We start from the raw sequence: 23,801 nt of genomic DNA on the forward strand, positions 1-23,801 counted from the left end.
CTTCAAAAATGAATTTCAAAATAGGCTACCTATAAAAATACCCTGCTTGTAATATTGAACGATAAATTAAGAGAAACAAAACTTACAGTTTTTGCTAGTAACTGATCAGTTACTGATTACTCTTGAGAGTAAGCATATTTGGAAAATTAAAGGAGGAACTAGAGATTTTGATGTTTCATTTTAATTAAGGAATCTCAATTGATAAAATTACTTATTTCTGTTCTGCACCCACTTGGTCCGCCCCACTGGTTTTCTAGGAAAGGCAAATGATACTAACCTAAAAAGGCACTGCACCATATTAAGTCACACAGTAACTAATCCAAGTAAAAATATCAGTGAAAGAACTCAGATGTTTTATTACTAGTATCTCGAAAACTCTAATCATCTGTTTCTTAATAATGACAATGAAATTACCCTTAACTTTTAAAAAGGCAAGTAATTAAAAGTTTAAATACAAGACAACTGGTTAAATCATTTGTCTTTTTATTCTAACTCTAGGAATAAAATTCACAGAAGATAGCAATGATTGATTTGAAGCTAAAACTCCAACTTTTTTTTCCTGACACAAATGTTAAATTATATAAAAAACCTATCTAAAGCTTTTTAAAAATAATCTAGAAAACCACCTCCATGATATTGTACCAGAAATGTACAAGTAAAGCATAGAGCTGGAGGGTTCTCCAAAAGAACATTTAGGTAGGTAGTATCAATTTCCTAAGAAACACATCATGTCAGCATGATTGGTTGTATACAGAACCACTAACCATTATCTGACATAGTTTTAAAGTTTAAATCCTGATGTTTTCCTGATTTCACCAGTACCAAAAAATCTTTCTCTTCATTATGAGTCCACATATTTTTCCTTTTTTGAAATAAGTATAAATATTTCATCCCCTTATCTACAAATTCCTAAGGGAGTGCAGTGTTTCAATGCCTATTGTGTGCTTCCTTTTCCAAAGGGACAGAATGAAATTTACTGACAAACTGCAAAGTAACATTTAATGCAACTTTTCAAGTATTTTTTCTGATAAATATTCAGAAAAGATGGCATATTTACCTCAGCTAAAGTAATAAGAAGTGGATCAAACGAAAGACTTTCAAGAGGACACTCCCACTGTAATCTGTGTTTCACTGAACCATGTACCAATCTAAAATGTAAAAGACAGTAAATTCAACAAGAAAAATATAATTATATATTAAGCAGGGGTCATCTAACATACAGTATAACCATAAAATGATTTTGTAACATGTAGGAATACCATAAACTTTGTAAGATAGTACAAGGACATTTTACAAAGCCATGTCAATAATCCTACAAATTACTACTCTTTCAGCAAAATTGTTTGGCAACCCCATGTGTTAAGGCTACAATTTTGGTGCTTAAACATGTTGCTATCTGTGAATCTTAACGCAAATGTTCCAAGTGATATCTTTCAGTGATATGAACACAATAGGTAATCTACAGAAATGAAAAATGCAAACAAAAAAATGGAGTAATTATTAAAAATGTTACCAGGAACATTGTTTTTCAGATATAGATCATGTATCCCTAACACTAATAATCTGAAGGCAAAACCAAGTTTTATCTCTGTTAAAGAGGAGAAAACTGAGGCAGGGAAGGTAATATGGCCCATGAAGGGTTATAAAGTGGTGGCCCCTGAATTAGGGTTTCTGCTTCTTTTAACAGTTTTTGAGGCATAACTCACATGCAATAAACTGCATATATTTACGGTAAATAACTTTTAAGTTTTTATGTACAAATACACTCAAGGACCTATCATCGCAATTATGATAGTGAACTTAATTCTCAACTTAAATGCTTCTTTGAACTCCTTTGTAATGTTCTTAACTTCTTGTCTCCTTTAGGCTTATTTTCTTAAGAGCAAGACGTCTCTGTAAAATTGTTTTTACATCTTTGCAACAATAAATTGTTAAGGGATAAGGAGTAGAGAGTTAAGAACCTTAAAATAGGGTTTCAATTCTAAATCTAAATGTGAAATAACAATAAACTGAAGAACATTTCTTGAGCTTATTTTTCACCTCAAATCTGAAAATACCATTAAAATCTAGATTTCTTGAATTTTGGAACAAAAAAATAAATGTTGTGATTCTTTCCACAATCAAAATAAAATTTTCTATCATCTAGAACAGGCTAAAACTGAATATACTTCAAAGAAATAAATGCTTTTTAGCAATTAATCCTAAAATGATACATTATCCATTTAAAAAAAAACAGTTCTGATATCTGTCTAGAAAGGTAGCAGGAATTATATCTGAAAGGAAGCAAAATCAGCCACACGTATTTAAGAAATATAAACAATTTCATTAAATTGACAATTTCCATTTTACCAACAAAATAGGATTCTTTAATTTGCAACTTGCCCAAGTCTGTGAATGCTTAAATTGATTTTAGAAAAAGGGGTCAAGTAAATTTCTTAAACTAATTGATGGTTTATCACAGATCTCAATAACTGTAGATTGGAATTAAATGGTTTTCTCCAACAACATCCAGGAATCTATACCAGTCCAAAACAAAGTGTTAATAAGACACCTTTATTTCAACCTCACTAGTAAATAAAACTTTCAATACATTTAAATTGAATACTATATTGATGTTACTCAGTAATTTTGAGTAATTTGGTCAGTTATAAATCATATTGATTTTACCTGCAAGGAATACCTCCTTTAGAGTAAATAGCTGCAAATGCCGAAGGGGGTCGAGACTGTTCACCAAACTAAAATGAAAAATGAAAATAATACTATCACCTGTACTTCTGAGGTCAGAAGCAAACAGCCATCCTGCTTTTCAAACTGCCAAGCTGGTATCAAAGTGCACCATTTCTACTCAGCAACAGAACTGAGAAAAATTGTCAATCCTCTCACTACTAGAATACCACAAATACACTTTGTACATCTCTTTTCACCCATAACCATTCAGAATGCTTGAAGGCAGCTGAAACCATATATGGATTAATAGTTCTTTCTACCCTCTTCCCCAACTGTGACCTTTCAAGGTGAGAACTAAATGGAGAAGAGGTGTTAAGTACAGGAAAAGTATATTTGTTTTTTTGCCACCTGCACATCTCCTACTTGTCCTCCAGCCAAATATGGATGGTGTGCATAGTCATTTCTCCAAACCAGCTTTAGGCTTCCATAAAAAAACAAAGGAATACACTGGGCAGGAGGGAGAGAATTGAAGATGGAGAAGATTCTCACAAATATATGCCCAGATGCGTTTTCTTAGATGTATAACTTCACAACCTTTCAGTTTTGCTATATATTACCGTAATAGATTGACTTTATACCTACTCTCAAAGATGATTTAAGAGATGATCAATCACAATAGCTAAACAATCACAGCATAATTTTAATATAATTGACCAGAGACTTGAAGAGAATTTAACAAAAAGTATTTTATCACATGGTGCTTTTAATATAATCAAATGAAAAATAGTTGTCTCAATTACAAAATATAAATTGACCTGTTTTAAAGACATAACTATATTTCTTTTTCTTTTAATCACACACAGTGGTAGTTTTTAAATGTGCTTAAAGTTTAGAATCAGCTCTTTTCTCCTCTGGAAAACATGAGTCTTGAGTAAAAGCACATAGGTGGAAATTTGTTCAAATTAAATTATAATAAAAGATTCTTATCCAAAACTCAATCCATTGAGTTTTTCTGTAAACTCAATGGTGAACTCTGTGAACTCTGGTGAATTCTGTGTAACAATTCACTACAACAGGAACGTTTCACTCATCTAGTCACAATTTCTGCTGATAAAGAAATACAAGTTTTAAAAATTATTTTCTAACAAACATAACAATAAAGTTATTTGAAAAAATACTACACATATGGGGAAAAAAATTAAGACAAATTCACACTATACTGTCAACATATTTTACTTCCATCTACAAGCAAATTATCTTTTTGGCTCTTACAAGCCATGAAAATAATCCCTAAATTCTCAAAATCCCCACAGAAACTAAATTTCTGATTGAAATGCTAAACAATTCCTTTCTTTGCATTTCAATTTTGTTCTAGAGATTAATCATGGTTTCATCTTCCACATCCCACAAAATCAGAATTTTTTTATGAATGGATTACTTTTATCAATTTTAACCAAATTTTACCAAGTCTATTAAAGTGAAAAATGTTATCCCATTCAATTTTTAACAATATCAGACAATATTTAAACTCCGCCTTAATGTTACATACCATTCTACACTGAATTACGATTTGAAAAAAATTAACTCAAATATTTAAAATGTATACACTTTAATGTACATAAATCACAATAGCGAATTCACAAAAAATGAACACACTTATGAGTTGAAAAATCTAACTGTAACCAGCCCAAAGGTAAACACTATTTTGACTTCCAACTCATTTGTCTTACATCGGTAGCCTGTACATATCTTAGACATGCTTTTCTCAGGTCAAATTATTTAATTATTATTTCCCAAAACCTTCCTCAATTTTTACTAAAACTTAGGACTAAGGTCACTAAACATTAATTCAAACAGTTCTTTTTTAAAGAGAGGAAGAAAATTGAAGTGTCACCATAAACTCCCTCAACTAAACATAAGCAAAGGAAGTGAGAGCAACAAGATTATCCGGGCCTTCTTCAGGTAACAATTTCCTTGACACTGTAGATTACAAAAAGAAGAAACGGAACACAGCTGCTCAAACTATTTTTCACTTTTGCTTTATCAAGTCAGATCCTCTCTTTCTGTCTTAGAGAGCTCACTATACCCTGGCTTCCTTGCTTAAGTACCTGCCATTCTCTACCTGCCATTAAACTCAGTCAGGAGCTTCAGCCACTCTCACAATCCCCATCGAAGGTTGAAATCACTAACATCTTACCTTAACAAAGCTGGGCCTGGAGCAAATAACAGCTGGTGTTGCACAGGTGTGTTCACTTCTGAATATTTATTTTTATTGCATAAATCCCATGTTTATTGAATCTTGTTAAATTGTTATGAGAGGGCAAAGGAGACTAGTACTACAATGATTTCTGGTGGAGCTAATTTACACAATACAGAGGAATGGTCAGAAACCTTTATGCAATTATGGAAGCACGAAAAGCATTCTGTGGCAACTGAATACAAGTTTATTCATTGATATTGGAAAGCAAAACAACACAGCAAATAAAATCTAAAGCTAAAATGCAGTTTTTTATGCACTACAATGCGATAACCCGAACAGGTTAACTTGTGTCTTACCTCCATACTCACTGCCACCTGTGACTGATTATCTCAGCTCATCATAACAAACACATGCCCTTCTCTCATCATTAGGTCAAAACTAGCACAGGGACAAAACTCAAGACAGCATCCAGAATTGTTCAATGCTGTGAGAAATGCCTTCAAAAAATCTAGTGAGTTACGAATCATTTTGGACCTACCGGGTTAATTGTTTTAGGGTTCAGTTTATCACTTGGTCGAGGATGAAGTTTTCTTGCAGACTCCGGAGAACTGGTTGACAATGAGGATTTGCTTCGTTGAACTGCATTCCTGTATTTTATTTGTGTGCCTGATGATGTCCTTTGATCATCGTTACCTGGACAAAACAACATCCATAAGAAGCAGGTAAAAGCAATAAAGTTCACCCTGCCTCCACCTGTAACCCAGAATAGTGTCATTAACAAACTTGGCCTCTTCACTTAAAAAACAAAGCTGTACCTGTTACTCTGTTTTTCAAGTGTGTACCTCCAGAGCACTCTGATTTCTGCATTGTTTCTCTTTCACTCCTGCAGTTAAAAAAAAAATAAAAAGTTGACTTCAAAATTTTTTGGAGAGTTATTCATTATCAATATAGACAAAAAAACATAACAGAGGATACAATACAGTAAAAGATACATTAAAAAAGTTATGATATGGAGCAAAATACCAGAAAGACTAATGAGAAAACATGAAATCATGTCAACTTCAATAGTATGAATAACAGCAAAATAATCATCTCCAAGAAAATGTCTAAAAGTAAACTTTTCTTCCATTCAAACTGTCAAACTGTTAGAAACTCACTTGCAATCCTCTGGCCACATTAGAAAACAGACTAGATTTCTGAAAATTGAGCTTCTATAGTTTACGAGTAAACAGGACAATTTTTATATACAATATACTAATGTAATTTTCAGCAACAAATACATCCTCTTTCAAAATCCTGTATTGGGGAGTTTCTTTCCAAAACAATTGCTTTTTCACTTGTTAAAAATGTTTATCCTTTACCTTAAGGACAAACTACGGTTGGCTCTCCATATATGCAGGTTCCACATCTACAGATTCACCCAACCACGGATACCTAGAACAGACTGGGGGACTTCAGCATGGGTAGATATTTGGGTATCTGAAAGAGGCTCGAGGGGAGGGAGTGAGTTCTGGAACCAATCCTCCACGGACACCAAGGAAAAACTGGAAGTGTGGTCAATGTTTTTAAATATTATTCACCTGGGAGCATGCCACTGACAAACCTGGAGCATGAGGTGTTTGTGAAAGAAAATGCAATAAATCTTATCCTCAGTAACACTTTTAAGTGGTTTTTCATAAGGTCATCGCTCATTTTACAAAACAAGATAAAGATTCTAATTATAGATACTAGAATCCATAAATCCACTTAACCTGGAACACTTAAATTATGACACAATATCAGAAAGCAAACCAACCACCCTATGAAGTCCACACAAGGAACTGCTGGAATCCGTGTCAATGGTAGGAAAGTGTACTTTCTATCATTGTTTGGGCAGCTGATATAGCCTATATCTTTCCCTGTATGTACTTTATTTCTCCCGCACTCAGGTTTTGGATCATGAACTAAATTGCTTGTTAAATTCTCAGTCAGCAGAGGCCACGGTTTTTCGGGCTTTCTAATCCAGGTCTAGAAAGCTCCAAAAGTGTAGGACGAGCCCCACTAAAGAAACCCTGTTCCATTTGTAAAGCTCTGTAAAATTCTAAAAGACAGACCCTGAGCCCGATAGTCATTATCCCAATCCCCCCCCTTTTTTTAAATCATAAAGTAAATCCAAAGGGTAAGTATTAGGTGGTCGTAAAATCTGCTTAGGGGGTCTTAGAATCGTCTTTCCATCTTCCCAGCCACCCCTCCTACACTTCTAGATACTTAAAGGCGAGTCCAGGGCCAGGATGCTATCAAAGTTAGCAAAAGAGGAAGACACAAGAAAACAAAAAAATAAAAAAAAAAAAAAGCGAGATTTTTTTAAAGGGACAGAGGGAGAAGGAGTTTACCAGTTTCAATTAAGGTTAACGAATGCTACTCTCGATTGACTCCCCCGGAAAAGGAGGGGCACACTTCAAGCGCTCAGGTTCTCAAGAATCCTTGGCAACAGGGTCCGGCGGCCCTAGCAACAGATCAGGAAGCAAGCCTGGTTGGCCGAGAGCGCGGACGGGACACCAGTACCCGCGGTTCATGGCTCTGGGGACCCGTTCATACCGTGCCTCTCTCCCGCCGAGATCCACACACCACCTGCCTCTCGCCGGTGGGGCTTATGCTCGGCTCTTGGTCTCCCAACAGCCGCGGCTCTCGCCACCGGCCGCCCGGGATCTGGGAAATGAAGGTCCACGAGGCCCACCCCAGAATCTGGTCGCGCCACGAAATGACATCAGACGCAGGCTGCGTCCTCTAAACCAATAGTAAGAGGTCGTGGAGGCGCCCCGGAAAAGGGTTGCCCAGGCAACCAGGCGCCAGTCGTTCAGAGGGCAGCTGTCTTTCGCGACAAAGAAGCACCAGGTGGAGGATGTTTTTCGAGTAAGAGTTGCAGAGAGCAGAGAGAAGATAACGGGTTCCCAGTCGCCCGCGCCTTAACCTCTCTCCAGTATGTGAGCTTAACTCTTAGGCTTTTCTCGCACGCTTAATCCTCATTGTTCCTCAGCTTTCTTGCCCTAGATCCCTGGAAAGCTGAAGACTGTGAACTCCCCACGAGTCTTCAGGAGTGAGAGCCAAAGCCATCTGCATGCCCAGCTGTGGGATTTCCTTGTAGTTTACTGTCCTATCTAGCTAACTCATAAGCCTAGCTGTGGAAATTAGTTAACAGTAGTATTTTACTAGTCTTATATGCCATTTCACTCTTCACAGTACATCCGCATTTTAATAGCAAAAATCACGATTTGTGCACCACATTATTTTTAAATAGTAAAAATATTTAATAGTAAAAAGCACGATTTTATGCTCCACATTATGACAACTGATGCTGCAGAAGAATGCATATCCCCTTGCATTGCATTCCACTAGCAACAATTTGGGTTGTCAGTTAAGTCCAAGCCCTTTGAACCTATCCACTGCACTCTTCGTTAGCATCCTCTACTGTTGCCAACCCAAAGCCTTAACTTTTTGCGTGTGTAACACTAAATTGGCATTGTCTGAGCACTCTAAGCTCTGTAATCCTCTGCTCCTGTAGTTCCATCCTTGCCACTTGACTACCATCGCGGAAACATCTTCATTAGACTGTGAGTTTCTTCCGGATAAGGATTTTATCTTTCCCCTTTTTATTTCTCCGGCTTCAAGCATAATGTAGCGGGTATTCAGGAAATTCCCTGTGAAAGAATATGATGAATGAATAAATTCTGTCTATATCTAATTTCTCTAATGTTCTGTGAACCTTGCCTACAAATCTATTTTAATTTTAAAATTCATTATAATGTATGTACCTATCTTTCTTACTAGACTGAAATTGTCTTCGTTGCTTTTCTATCCCGTTTCTAGCACAAGGCTTGTTTAACTAATGTTTTAAAAAAGAAAAAGGAAATTTTAGAAAGTCTTACATCTTGTATCTTTGGCTAATTTTACTTAATAATCTCTCCTCTCCAGCCTCCTCAAGACCTATTATATTTTCCTTACCCCTAGCATCTTCAGTGTTAGACTCAGTAGCTCCAAGTTCATGACTTTTTAACCCCTCCTCCTTCGACTGTAAGAATAATTTGTATTCAGTGTCGCAGAGGAATGACCTGCATATATGTTCTGGAGTTAGGCTGTCTGAAACTCACCTCCACCCCTTATCAGCTATGAGTTGTTGTGCATGACAACTCCTACAAGCTTCAGTTTCCTCCTCATCATTGGGTTCTTGTGAGACTTAAATTTGTTTGCGCACAGTTAAATACCTGACACAAAGGAAGTATTCAATAAGTATTAGCTAGTGCAATTATTCAGGTGAAAGCAAATTAAGACTGACATGGAGGACGTCATTAGTGGCAAAAGTCTTCCATGCTATGTGTTGGTGTATGAACCATGGACAATGATACGGATTTTTCAGATCTTTATAATAACCACAATTAGTGTAATCTTCTCCTAATCATGATTAAAACAGCCTCTTCTAAACTTTCTGTCCTCATTTTGGAAAATGAACAGAAAACATGCTCCTTGGCATTGCAACTCTATCAGGATATCATGCAGTAAGTGGAGGGTGCTTTCTTGAACACATTAGTTTGAGAAGCCTGTGAGGCATCTGGGGGAGCTAACTGGCAGGCAGTTGGATATGCTCATCTAGAGGGCAGGAACAAGACCTGGGAATAGCTATGGATTTTAGAGCCATCAGCATATGTAGACACTGGGCAGGGCCATAGGAGTAATGCCTTCTCAGAAAAGCTAACAGTGTGTAAGAAATAGAGCACTGATTGTAGACTTTCATCTTCTATTAAAATTTTAAGGTTTATTTTTTTATTTAAGAGAGAATGGGATGAGGGAAAGAAGGTGACCTATTTGTCTAGCAATATGGTAAATGATTCTGAAAAGACAGAATATGCAATATATTTTCCGTTTGCTCTCGTATAGGTACATTCTTACCTTTGTCCTGTTATTTGCTCTGGGATCCTGATCGATATGAACTGTATCAACAAGGCTCCAATGCCCTCTGGTTTCTGTTTGGGTTTGGTTACTGAAGAACACTCATAGGAGATTAGAGAATCAGCGGAGAGTGAAGTCAGAGTATTCATTCTCCTGCTCCAATCCTTAGCAGCTTCCCTAAAGTTGGTCATACCCATAAGTGAAGGTTACATCTTTCTTCTATGGTCTGATTGTTTGTGTTCTTCCAAAATTCATAGGTTAAAATTCGAATTCCCAAGGTGATGGTATTTGGAGATGAGGCTTTTGGGTGGTGATGAAGTCACAGGGTTGGAACACTCATGAATGGAATTAGTCTCCTAATAATAGAGGCTGAGAGAGGACCCTCACTCCTTCCACTATGTGAGGACGCAGTGAGACAATAGCACCTTTGAACCAGAAAGTAGGCCCTTACCAGACACTGAATCTGTTGGCACTTCCCAGCCTCCAGAACTGTGAGAAATAAATTTCTGTTGTTTATAAGCCACCCAATCTATGATATTTCACGATAGCAGCCCAAATAGACTAAAAAACTTTCTAAATGGCAAACTTCAGTTTTAGGCACAAAATCTCAGTGGTTACTATCTCGATTACTGTACTGTCTTGTGATTCCCTGTACCTTTATAAATAAAATGTATTCAAATTGTCCTATGTTTAATTTGTTACTCCATATTATTATAACATTATGAATTAGGTAATAAATCTAACCAAAGTAAACCACTCAAGGCACTTTTTTTTCTCATTGTCCTGGTTTTCATTGTCTTCTAAAAAAATTATTTATTCATTATTTTATATTTATTTACATTTAAGTCACCAAAAAGTTTTAAGAACATATTAGCAGTATGAACGTGTTTGTCTTAATTTTTATGAAGAAAATCTCTTCCTTTTTGTACAAATTACAGACACAGTAATCATTCCTAATGATTATTCATTCCCAAGTCCCATCATCGAGAAATTAGATATAAGAAATTTGTATAATTTCCAGTACACATAGTCGGTAAATGTTATAAAGTCATAGAGTGTCCACTTATGCATGGAGCAAATTAAGCGATGACAATAGCTCCTTAGTTGAAAGCAAATGAAATCAAAGTGAGTGAGCATATAGGCTAGCATTGTTCAATAGAAAAATGATGCAAGTCACATACGAAATTTTAAATTGCCTAGAAGGCACATTTTTTTAAAGGTGAAAAGAATCATGTGAAAGTAATTTTAGTAGTATATTTTTATTTAACCCAATATGTCCAAAATATCACCTCAACTTGCAATAAACACTATTAATGTGATATTTTTACATTCTTGTCATTTGTGCTAAGTCTTCTAAAGCTGATGTGTATTTTACATGCATAGCACATTTCAATTCATACTAGCCACGTTTCAAATATTCAATAACCACAGATAGCTAGTGGCTACCGTATTGGAGAGTACAGAGAGCTGTGGCCACTGAGAATTGGGCAAACATAGAATGAAGTAAATAAATTTGTCAAATAGCTACAGAGTACATACTGTTTGTAGAACACAGTATTAGATGTTTGAAGACCAATCCAAATGTAAAGGATATGAATTGAGTATGAATCTCAGACTACAGAGTCTGCAAATAACAACTTCCTTTGTGATTCATAGTTGTTTTCAATTTCTTTTACTAATTTCTTTTCTTTCCATGAAAGTAGGTTGCCCTTCCTCTCCTTGAAATTGTGTAGAGAGGATAAGGCTTGGAGGAATGTGGCATCTGGTCCTCTGTTGTCATCTGCTGGGATGTACATACTTTGGTCTTTCTGGTCCTCAGTCATTTATCCTTTATTCAGGTAAATTGCTCATGTTTGTTTTTCATTCCAGGTTCTCATTGAGCGCTAAGTCCAGTTTCCTCTTAACTATCCAGAAAGTAGTCTCTTCCTCCAATCTGAAGCCAAAGAAATTCAGCTGTTAGTTTTTACCTTATAGAAACCACGGGAATCTGTGAGGTTGCCTTAGAGTCTTTTGTCTAGACACATTACAAGACCATTTCTTCTCATTCTGTACTCTAGTTTCAGGGGTATTTAGGCCCTTATTAGTTCTGGGGCATTGCCCTGGTAGGAGTTTGGAGGATGGGAGAAGGACAGGGCATACTGTCTCTTTGCTCTCAGATCTAGACTTTGGCTCTGACTGATGACATATTCTTCTCGTTTTTCCAAATAATGTCTGGTCTTGACCTTAACTTTTGAAAGTCCAGAGTCAAGAATTCAATTCTTAGTGTCAGAACTCTTAGGATGACAACTCCTCCCTGAGGCAGTAAACATAAAATAGGTTAGCTATAGTTTGCATGGAAAAAATGCTGTGGTGTAGCAGGAAATGTTATTTTTACAGAAATAATTTATGACATTAGTTTATAATCTATTTTAGAATCAGTTATAGAATTGTTGCCAACTTTATTGAGGTATAAGTGATATATAAAAAATGTAAATAAGCTGTACAATGTGATGTTTTGACATATATACATTGTAAAGTGATGACTGCAATCATGTGAACTAGTATACCTCACATATATTCATTACATGGATCTATTAATAGTAACTATATGAGGTTACCGTTTTGGTAATGTATACTTATACTTAATAGTAATCTTATGAATTACTTTTAAACTATTATAGAAACCATAATATCAAAATGAAAGAGAATGTCATTATCTATTAAGATATAACAAAACAATTTGAAAGAGATTAAGTCAAAGATTCCACTGAGAGTAATTACAATAATTAATATAATATATAATTATTAATATATATTCACAAAATGGTAACCTCACAGTTACCATTTTGCATATATGATGAGAACATTTAAGATCTATTCTCTCACCAAATTTCAAGTGTACAATGCAGCATTGTCAACTGGAGTACCATGATGTACAATATATCTCCAGGACTTAGCCATCCCGCCTAAATAAAACTTCGTAACCTTTGACCCTGATGTCTTCATTTTCCTCATCCCCAACTACAGATTATTTTTAATTCTTAGGTGTTAGTCAGAATAAGATACTGTTTAATGAGAATTTTATTCCACTTAGCTCAGTACAACCAGTTAAATTGATGGTTAGAAGTAAATAAAAAAGAAATGGCATTTCTCCTATGTCCATTAAAAAGCAAAACATCAACCACTGCACAATCAGTTCCTTAAATGTTAAGTAATTACTGTTCGGCTGATCTGAGGTTAATGAATCTTCTTTCACCAAGTCATTTGCCAAAGGACAAAAAAAAAAAAAGAAAGCCTTGATATGACTTCAGTAGACCTGAGGTGGGACCTGAGATTCTGCCTTTCTTACAAGCTCCTAGGTGATGATAACAATACTGACCCAAGTCATAAAAAGAAGTACTCTCACTATAGTATTGAGTAGCCGGAAATATGGAGCTGCTATTTTTTTTTCTAGCATACTTCCTACTTACATGAGGGAGCAAATCTTTGCCATTACCCAGAAATATTAAGAGAACACCTCAAATAGTTTTTATGTAAAGGGCACACTAAAAGTTTTATTATTCTAAACTGGGGGTGTGGATTTGTCAAAGGAAATCTTTAAAATATTGTTAAAAGAGCAAAATTTATGAAAATATAAATACAAGAAATCATTGCAGGTTTGATTCAGAGTAATATATATATATGTGTATATATATATGTGTGTGTATATATATGTGTGTGTGTATATATATATATATATATATATATATATATATATTCAGCATAGCAACAAATAGCAAGAACCATTAAAAACTCTAAACTTTGCAAAAGTGACCCTTTTGTTATCCTACCTAGGAGCTAAAGGAGGCTAATTCAATTTGCTGGCAGAATTCAGTCCCACCTGCTTATGATCCTGAGATTCTCCCTTCTTGTTAGCTATAAGCTGAAGGCCTTTCTCAAATTCCAGAGGGCACCATATTCTTTATTCATTTCTAAAGACTCATGTCATTAGATTAGGCCCATCTGGATAATCCATGGTAGTCTTTCCTTTTCAAAGCCTTCAGCATTAATCGCATTTGCAAAATCCTTTTTGCCATACAAAGTAACCCCTTACACTTCTGTGGACTAGGGTGCTGACACCTTTAATGGACTGTTTTTCTGCCTACCGTGAAGCAGGATCGGCCTCTAGAAACAGACCTCTCAGACCCTGAACTAGGAAGGAAGAGGTGTTTTATTATGCCTGGGAGCGAGGTGACATGTATTCTCTAACAGCCAAGCTCATTTAACAAAAAGAAGCTCTGCCTTTATATATGCTTACAACACTAGATATTACACATGAAAGGGTCTTGGGTTTACAGTTTTAGAAATTGCATGTGAAAGGGTCTTGGGTTTACAGTTTTAGAAATTGCATGTGAAAGGGTCTTGGATTTACAGTTTTAGAATTTACATGTGAAAGAGTCTTGGGTTTACAGTTTTAGAAATTACATGTGAAAGGGTCTTGGTTGATAGAGTAGGAGTTGGGTAGGGGTTTGACCTTGTGTAAGTAAAAGCAATGCCTTCCGGAGAGATTCTCCCATACTATGCCTGCTATCTACAGGAAGGTGACTTAGGAGGTGCCAGTCCCTTTTCTTCTATTGAAATGCAGTGTAGGAGTCAAGGAGGAGGTGATCTTAGATGTTTGGGTCTCCTTACTCAACTACACATTGACAACTGCAAAGACATTGGACTGAAGATGGCTTTATCTCTTCCTGTGTTAAGTGAAGAAATAGAAGTAATGATTTTCTTTTTTTTTTTTTTTAATTGCATTTTAGGTTTTGGGGTACATGTGCAGAACATGCAAGATAGTTGGATAGGTACACACGTGGCAGTGTGCTTTGCTGCCTTCCTCCCCTTCACCCACATCTGGCATTTCTCCCCACGCTATCCCTCCCCAGCTTCCCCCACATGCTGTCCCTCCCCTATTCCCCCAATAGACCCCAGTATGTAGTGCTCCCTTCCCTGTGTCCATCTGTTCTCATTGTTCATCACCTGCCTATAAGTGAGAATATGCGGTATTTCATTTTCTGTTCTTGTGTCAGTTTGCTGAGAATGATGTTCTCCAGATTTATCCATGTCCCTACAAAGGACGTGAACTCATCATTTTTTATTGCTGCATAATATTCCATGGTGTATATGTGCCACATTTTCCCAGTCCAGTCTATCATCGATGGGCATTTGGGTTGGTTTCAGGTCTTTGCTATTGTAAACAGTGCTGCAATGAACATTCGTGTGCATGTGTCCTTATAGTAGAACGATTTATAGTCCTTTGGATATATACCCAGTAATGGGATTGCTGGGTCAAATGGAATTTCTGTTTCTATGTCCTTAAAATCAGTGTGCAAAAATCACAAGCATTCCTATACACCAATAACAGACTTAAAGAGAGCCAAATCAAGAATGAACTGCCATTCACAATTGCTACAAAGAGAGTAAAATACCTAGGAATACAACTTACAAGGAACGTAAGAGACCTCTTCAAGGACAACTACAAACCACTGCTCAACGAAATAAGAGAGGACACAAACAGATGGAGAAACATTCCATGTTCATGGTTAGGAAGAATCAATATCATGAAAATGGCCATACTGCCCAAAGTAATTTACAGACTCAATGCTATCCCCATCAAGCTACCATTGACTTTCTTCACAGAACTGGGAAAAAACCACCATGAACTTCATGTGGAACCAAAAGAGAGCCCGCATAGCCAAGTCAATTCTAAGCAAAAAGAACACAGCAGGAGGCATCACACTACCGGACTTCAAACTATACTACAAGGCTACAGTAATCAAAACAGCGTGGTACTGGTACCAAAACAGAGATATAGACCAATGGAACAGAACAGAGGCATTGGAGGCAACACAACATATCTACAACCATACAATCTTTGATAAACCTGACAAAAACAAGCAATGGGGAAAGGATTCCCTGTTTAATAAATGGTGTTGGGAAAACTGGCTAGCCATGTGCAGAAAGCGGAAACTGGACTCCTTCCTGACACCTTACACTAAAATTAACTCCAGATGGATTAAAGATTTAAACATAAGGCCTGGCACCATAAAAACCCTAGAAGAAAATCTAGGCAAAACCATTCAGGACATAGGAGTAGGCAAGGACTTCATGACCAAAACACCAAAAGCATTGGCAACAAAAGCCAAAATAGACAAATGGGACCTAATCAAACTTCACAGCTTCTGCACGGCAAAAGAAATAGTCACTAGAGTGAATCGGCAACCAACAGAATGGGAAAAATTTTTTGCAGTTTACCCATCTGACAAAGGGCTGATATCCAGAATTTACAAAGAACTAAAACAGATTTACAAGAAAAAAACAAACAAGCCCATTAAAAAATGGGCAAAGGATATAAACAGACAATTTACAAAAGAAGACATACATGAGGCCAACAAACATATGAAAAAATGCTCATTATCACCGGTCATTAGAGAAGTAATGATTTTCATGGAAGAAAATAGTTTGATGGTTAAAATCAGAGCAAATCTTCAGTGGAGTTAGTGCCTGGGAAGGGGCATTAAGGGGCTTCCGAGAATCTGGATATTGGTTACGTGAATGTGTAGACACATTCATGTAACAGGTGAACATACATGATTTGGGGACTTTTCTGCATGCATACATGTTTTGTTAAAGGGTTTATTTTTAGCGGAGCAGGCATGGCTGTGATCCCAGCATTTTGGGAGGCCAGCGTGGGCAGATCATGGGAGGCCGGGTGATTGAGACCATCCTGGCCAACATGGTGAAACCCTGTCTCTACTTAAAAAATACAAAAATTACCTGAGAGTGGTGGTGCATGCCTGGAATCCCAGCTACTTGGGAGCCTGAGGCTGGAGAATTGCTTGAACCTGGGAGCAGAGGTTGCAGTGAGCCAAGATGGTGCCACTGCATTCCAGCCTGGCGACAGAGTGAGACTCCATCTCAAAAAATAAAAGAGTTTATTTTTAAAAATCAAAGGAATCACTCAAAATATTCTCTTCATTGATATGTGGTTTATGCATAGAGTTGGTGCATTAAAAATATAGTATATGGAACTTTAAATATTTCTTTTAATTAAAAAAAATTAAGTCATCAAATTTTGTAAAATTTCATTGTATTCCAGATTTTGATATTTGAGTAGTGAGTGACCAAATAACATAATACATAAATTCATGTAGATTTTTTTGAGAATAATAAATCTATAAAGACAACTTACTCTTTTTTTTAAAGAATATAATTCTTTCTAATCAAAGAACTAACACAAACCATCTGGGCAAACCAAGATCAATTAAATAATGTTCTTGTCCATTAGGAGCTAATGAGAAATTAATCTGTTACAAATACTTATAATTCAGTGAAACTAGCACTTCAATAGCAACACATATAAAATACACTGGTAACCTACTTGTCTTAGTTTATTTTCTCCTGTGATAACAGAATACCATAGATTGGGTAATTTATAAAGAAGAGTATATTTGGATCATTGTTCTGGAGGCCTGGAAGTCCAAGATGGAGGGGCTGCATTGGATAAGGACCCTCTTGCTCCATCATAATGTGGTGGAAGAGCAAGTGAGCATGAGAGACAGAGAGAAAATTAGACTATGTTCCTAGTTTTGTCAGGAACCCACTCCTGCAATAATTACATTAATTCATTCATAAGGGTGGAGACCTTATAGCTGAATAACCTCTAGAAGGTCCCACTTCTTAATGCCATCAATTATATTTGGACGTGAGTTTTTCAGAGAACATTCAAACTAGAGCACCAGTTAAAGGAGCAAGTAATTCTATTTTAAGAGTCACGAGAATAACAATTATGGAATGCTACAAAAATGTTTTCTTTGAACTAGGCCATAAAGAATAAGTTAGAGTATTCAGGTAAAGAAAAGTCAGAAGAGTTTGGTTGGAGAACTAAAGATAGCCATCTAATTTTGACCTGCTGCAACACCACCAGAGCTTCAGTAAATTTTTTTTTTTTTTAATGTGTAACCCCACAATGATAGGGAGAGCAGAGGAAGAGACAACAGCAACAATACAATTTCGTTATCAGAACCTTGACAACTTGCTTAGCAGATCTCAGAATGCCAATCCTCAAACCTCAGTGAAGAAAGCAAAGAAAAGGCTCATTTTACACCCCTAAAACTTGAAGGGCTAGTAACTTGAAGGTCTTAGTGGCAAACAGGTGCAGCTCACATGAGGAGGACTAAGGTAAAAACACTTAGAAAAGTTAGAAATCTAGATCCTTCTATTCCCCTTCTGAACTGCTTCTGATTGACTTCTCTCCTACTCAGTAAGAAATCTGTAAGTGTATTCTCTACTGAGGGTTAAGTAGAGGATCTCTGACACGGCACAGGTGACAGTGTGACTACTCTACTGAAAGTAGAGTAATTAGAGACCATATGCTTCCCAAAAGTTAGTTCAGAAATCCTTAGTTTTGTCATACAACTTGTGTCCAGATAATGGCAGCCAGTCCAATATTCTCCAGAGAGGAGAATAAACAATTCTTCACTCTGTAAGCTGATCATCTCAAGGAGGAAGACATTTAAAAAATATCCAATAGATGGCATGACAGTGAAACTCCAAGTTAACAAGCTTTTTCCATAGTTTTAGAGCTTCCAAATATTTTTCTCACTTTCCTTGATTATGAACAGACCCCAAGATACTACTCAGTTTCTTTTTTCTTTTTTTTTTTTAATATAGTCATGGATTTTTGTTTGTTTGTTTTCTTTTCTTTTAATTGCATTTTAGGTTTTGGGGATCATGTGCAGAACGTGCAAGATAGTTGCATAGGTACACACATGGCAGTGTGTTTTGCTGCCTTCCTCCCCTTCACCCACATTTGGCATTTCTCCCCAGGCTATCCCTCCCCAGCTCCCCACCCCGCTGTCCCCCCCATTCCCCCCAATAGACCCCAGTGTGTAGTACCCCCTTCCCTGTCAGTTTATTTTTTCTTAAGAGCCTTTATCTAATTGTGAACAATATTGTATTATCTTTACTTTCCTAGGCTTATGCTATGTTTAAATAAATAAATATATAAACTGGGGTAAACTTAAAAAGAAACAGTAATGAAACATGAACCATAAGGCAAGGAAATTATAATAGAACAAACATAATAGCAAAAAAATATAATTGTAATAAAATTATAATACTCTATGCTACAGAAGCAAATTACCCCATATTAGTTTGCTAGCGTTGCCATAACAAAATACAACACACTGTATGACTAAAACAACAAAATGCTGTTTATTTTCTCACAGCTCTGGGGGCTAGAATTCTGAAATCAAGATGTTGGCAGGGTTGGATTCTTTTGAGGGCCGTGAAGACAGAATCTGTTCTAGGCTCTCTTATTGGCTTATAGATGATTGACCTGATGTTCACACAGTAGTCTCACTATGTGTGTGCCTGTGTCCAAATTTCCCCTTTTTATAAGGATAGCAGTCATTGGATTAGAGGTCCATCCTACTCCAGTTTTATCTCATCCTATTACCTCTGCAGTAGCCCTATTTCCAAATAAGGTCAGATTCTGACATACTGGATATTAGGGTTTTTAAACGTGAATTTTTGGGTGGGCACAATATGACCCATAACAATCCCCAAATCACAGTGGCTGAAGAAAATAAAAGTTTTTCACTTACATACTGTGTCGTGCAAGTTAGATAGCCACCTTTCATTCTGTGGTTCAACGTGTGGAGAAAAGAAGTGGCCTCACCAAGGATGGACAGCAGGTCAACAGCAGAATGAAGGGGACACACCAGCTCTACCACCTCGGCCCAGGAGAGACACAAATCACTTCCACCTCACAGACATTGACCAGAGCTAGTCACATGCCCCGATCTAACTGCAAGATGTATCAGAGTGGATATTTAGTGAGCTGAATGGGCCAGAATTGATCACACAATTCATTCCCAGGCAACCCAGTCAGACTTTTACCTGATTAAGTTGAACTAAGAGACATAGATTGTATCCAGTCAGAACATAATGTGTAGCAGTTTATGTGACCACCTGTCAATAGGGCTTTGTGCCAAGTGCATGCTGTTAAGGCAGAGAAAGCAATCCTACAGAACAAGGAAGAGCACGGAGTAGAATAAAAGAGTAGAGGAAAAACAAGAAAAGTAGACGACTGTGGAGCTATGTGAGGCTAATTCTATGATAATCATCTGAGTCTTTGAAATAAACATTCTCATTCAAGCAATAGGCAAGTATATCCAGTTGCCTTTATATGCTCACCTTTTCTTCCTTACTAAGAGAAACCCAATTTGTTCAGGACAGTGACATATATATAAAACATAATACAATATATACATGCATATTAAAAGTAAAAATAAAAAATAGACTTCCCATTGTCCTCAGTGTGATACAGGTCTGGCCACGTGATGACAAATGAGTATATGCTGCTGATTTATGAAAAAGCGCCTTTTTTGATGCAAGTGACATATTTTCTTGTGGCTTCATTCTTTATCCTTTTTAGAATGCAAGAGTAAACATGGACAAAAAATGCAGAAGCCATATGCTAATAATGATGGAACAAGAAGGCAAGAGGAACCTGGGGCACTTGGACTTCAAGTAGCTGTCAAACCACTTCTAAACTGCATCTCTCTTCCTGACCTCTTGTTTTTTGAAAAAAATAAGCTGACCAAATTTCAGTGGTTTATTTTCCAGTAAGTTCAACCTAACTCAATGCCTAGGTTCAATACTAGAGAAGAGACTCTTCTATAAAAGCAAGCTTGAAGTGTATATTTTTCTTTTTTTAATTAATTATGGTAAGAAAACGCAAGCACATAACATAAAATTTACCAACTGAGATCCATTTTGAACTGTACAGTCCCGTAGCGTCAAGTATTTTCACATTGTTGTGCAACAAACCTTTTTCTTGTGTTGTTATTTGAGGATGGGATCTTAGGAGTTAATTAAGTTGAGATTAGGTTATGAGGGTGAGTCTCCCATGATGGAATTAGTGCTTTCATATGAAAAGATAATAGAGTTTCTGTGTGTGCACTCTCTTGTTCTCTCTCTCTCTCTCTCTCTCTCTCTCTCTCTCTCTCTCTCTCTCTCTCTCTCTCTCTCTCTCGCCCCCCCAACCCTCTCTCTGCTAAGTGAGGACACAATAAGAAGGCAGCCTTCTGTAAGCCAGGAAGAGACCCCCTTACCAAGATCTGGTCATGCTAGCACCCTGATCTCATACTTCCAGCTCCAGAACTGGGGGGAATATGATTTCTGGTGTGTAAACCCCTCAGTCAGTGGTATTTTGGTATGGCAGCCTGAGCTGACTGAGACACACAATACAGGAAATAACTTTCATGTCCATCAGTGGGAGAATAATTGGATAATTATTGAGCATTATTTATCTATTAAAAAGAATGAATAAGAGATGAATGTATTGATTTCATTAGTGTCCATGATCCTTTTTAAGAGAGAAAAAAAAGGAAGTTGTAAAGTGACGCATATGGATTGAACTTCTGTTTGTAAATGAAATTAAAACAACTAAAATACATGCATATTTTTATATATAAACGTACACACATAGACATATCTTATTTACCTGTCTATCCTTGTGTTTGCCTCTATCCACCCCCATTTGTCTGTCTGTGAATCCATCTGATCTATCTAATGCTACCTGTTAGTCTAGAGAAATGCTTAAAATGGCGCTTTCTTCTGAAGAGTGTAATTAATAGCAGAGGAAAGATTAATTTTATTCTTTATATATCTCTGCATTGTTTTACTTCTTAAGCAACTTTGAAGTTTTGTAATTCAGACAGAAAAAAATTAGTTTTTTTAATGGTGGGGATTTTAAAACACTTTACTATGTAGCTTAAGAATTAAAACACTCAAGAGAAGGTTGATCAGAGATATTTTCCATCTGAGTATTTCTTATCTCATCCTATCCCATATGGTAAAAAGGAATTCTCTCATTAGTGGAGTATGCTATTTAAGTCCTAATTACAGAAAGCCTGTAAATATTTGGAAATCTGTAAAGTTAATTGTATGATTTCTCAAAGCCAGTTATTATAAAGAGAAAAAGAAAACATTATCCAAATAAACTGCTTGAAATGTTCTAAAACACTGTGTATTAAAAATATTTATCTTCCATACTTCATTTTTTAGAGTTGAAAGATACACTCAGAGGCCAAATAGCAAAGATCCCTTATTTTAAAGTTTAGACAAATGAAGCCCAGAAAGTATTCACAACTTGCCCACAGTCTACAATGAATTTGTAAGAAAAATGAAGACAGCAGTTGAAAACCTAGTGATTAGAAAACTGTATGGAAAACTATAAGAAAATTATGTTTCATCTACTTGGTACATACAGTAAACAACCCTAGAACTTAGTAGCTTAAAACAATAGGAATTTATTACTTTTCGTGATCCATGGGTCAGGAATTTGGGCTGAGCTTGCTTTCTTTCCACATAGTGTTGGCCAGGGATTTTTCACTTGGCTGCATTGAGCTCAAAGCTGGTTGTCTTGGTGCCTTTCCATGCTTCACATGATGAGCATGGGTTTCCTTACAGCATGGTGATCTAAGTGTAGTCCAACCTCCTTCCAAGAAGGAATGTTCCAAGAGGATCAGCACCAATGTCTTAAAGCTCACACAAGCTCTTTTTTTACCATATGTACTAATGCCACACTGGTCAGAGCAAGTCATGAGGCAGACATATGACTGTCAAACCACAGTCTATAAAAAAGAAGGCATAAGTGGGTATAATTTTATGTTAACCTTTAAGCAACAAGGAATCCTAATTTAAAGGAATAAATGTGACTACACTGGATTTTTTTAGTATAGGAGTTGGCAAACATTGGCACTAAGTCCAGCAGACTAAAATGTCACTGTGGTCTACTGGCTGGCACAGGGACTTATGAAGGTCAGGTGATTAATGCAGTTTTAGCTCAGATCTATCCCACAGTGGCTCCAGTGAGTCTCTGAACCCAGGCTGTGATTATTTCCCCATTTCTGGGATGCATAATATAAATAGACGTCCTCAGAAACTGGCAGAATTTTCACATTCATTCCTTGGCCTGTGAAGTGAGGGCTACAGTAGTAGAAAAGGCCAAGAGAAACCACTAGAACAGCATTTACCTAGGAAAATAGTAGGCCAAAAACAACATCACATGCCTAGAGGGGTATCAGTGATGAATGCCACCAACAAGCACTGAAACTATATAGACGTTGTAACTGCCATCACATTTCCATTCAACTCACCTATTTGACCAGTGTGGAAAACTGACAAAACTAGGAGAAACACGGTAGATTTTCACAAAGCTAAATCAATTACTTCAGACACAGCTACTGTACCATATGTGGTTCATTGCTTGGGGAAATTACCGTATCTTCTGGTACCTCGTATGCGACTATTGATCTGGCAAATGCTTTTACGCTCACTATGCATTAGTAAAGTCTCAGTGATTCTAGCATTGAAAGTTAGAGTTTGGGAACACAGATACAGTGATGCCTTTTACGCTCACTATGCATTAGTAAAGTCTCAGTGAAGCAGTTTGCTTTCATCTGACAAAGCCAACAATACTCCTTTACTGTCCCACTTCAGGGGTATATGGGCTGTCCTACCATGCTTCATAATTTAATTGACGGAAACTTAGATAGCCTTTTCCTTCCATAACAAATTACACTGGTTATTTGCACTGATGATATTATGATGACTGGACTGAATGAGCAAGGAGTAACAACTCCACTGTATTTATAGGGAAGACATTTACATGTCAGAATGTGGAAAATAAATCTGACCAAAATTCAAGTACGTCCACCTCAGTATAATTTCTAGGGATCCAGTGGTATGTGGCATGTCGAGATAGTCCTTCTAAGGCAAAGGACACATTGTCGCATCTCACCACAAAAAGAGACACGACACCTAGTGGGCCTCTTTGGATGTTGGAGGCAACATATTTGACTCTTGGGTGCAATATTATAGCCCATTTACAGAGAGACCCTAAAAGCTACCAGTTTTGAGTGAGGTCCAGAGCAAGAGAAGGCTCTGCAACAGCTCCAGGCTGCTATCCAAGCTGCTTTACCATATAATCCAG

General features: G+C 36.8%; 1 protein-coding gene and 1 long non-coding RNA gene across 18 annotated transcripts in view; one reads left to right on the forward strand and one right to left on the reverse strand.

Annotated features, from left to right (window-relative positions):
• PACRGL (parkin coregulated like) overlaps window positions 1-7,609 on the reverse strand; it is a 60,015-nt gene extending 52,406 nt beyond the window's left edge. For 8 of the 17 annotated variants that reach the window (XR_013533162.1, XR_013533166.1, XR_013533165.1 and 5 more), the window contains exons 1-5: window positions 7,445-7,609; window positions 5,683-5,750; window positions 5,406-5,560; window positions 2,668-2,735; window positions 1,058-1,148 (exon numbers count right to left, since the gene is read on the reverse strand). Coding sequence is in view for 5 of the 17 variants with exons in the window: in XM_078367426.1 (XP_078223552.1) it covers window positions 1,058-1,148; window positions 2,668-2,735; window positions 5,406-5,560; window positions 5,683-5,734 (366 nt within the window). In the remaining 12 variants the exon portion in view is untranslated. Of the gene's footprint in view, window positions 1-1,057; window positions 1,149-2,667; window positions 2,736-5,405; window positions 5,561-5,682; window positions 5,751-6,228; window positions 6,302-7,239; window positions 7,353-7,444 lie in introns of all 17 variants that reach the window. The other 9 variants (XR_001910816.4, XR_004741180.3, XR_004741178.3 and 6 more) reach the window with 2 other exon arrangements.
• An 88-nt stretch (window positions 7,610-7,697) lies between these two features.
• Window positions 7,698-21,827, forward strand: LOC118152404 (uncharacterized). The gene is made up of 3 exons (XR_004741182.3): window positions 7,698-7,826; window positions 11,491-11,628; window positions 20,238-21,827. It is a non-coding gene; the product is annotated as an uncharacterized LOC118152404 (long non-coding RNA).
• The last annotated feature ends 1,974 nt before the right edge of the window (window positions 21,828-23,801 follow it).

The sequence above is a fragment of the Callithrix jacchus genome, chromosome 3 (assembly GCF_049354715.1).
Source record: "Callithrix jacchus isolate 240 chromosome 3, calJac240_pri, whole genome shotgun sequence".
Classification (NCBI taxonomy): domain Eukaryota; kingdom Metazoa; phylum Chordata; class Mammalia; order Primates; family Cebidae; genus Callithrix; species Callithrix jacchus.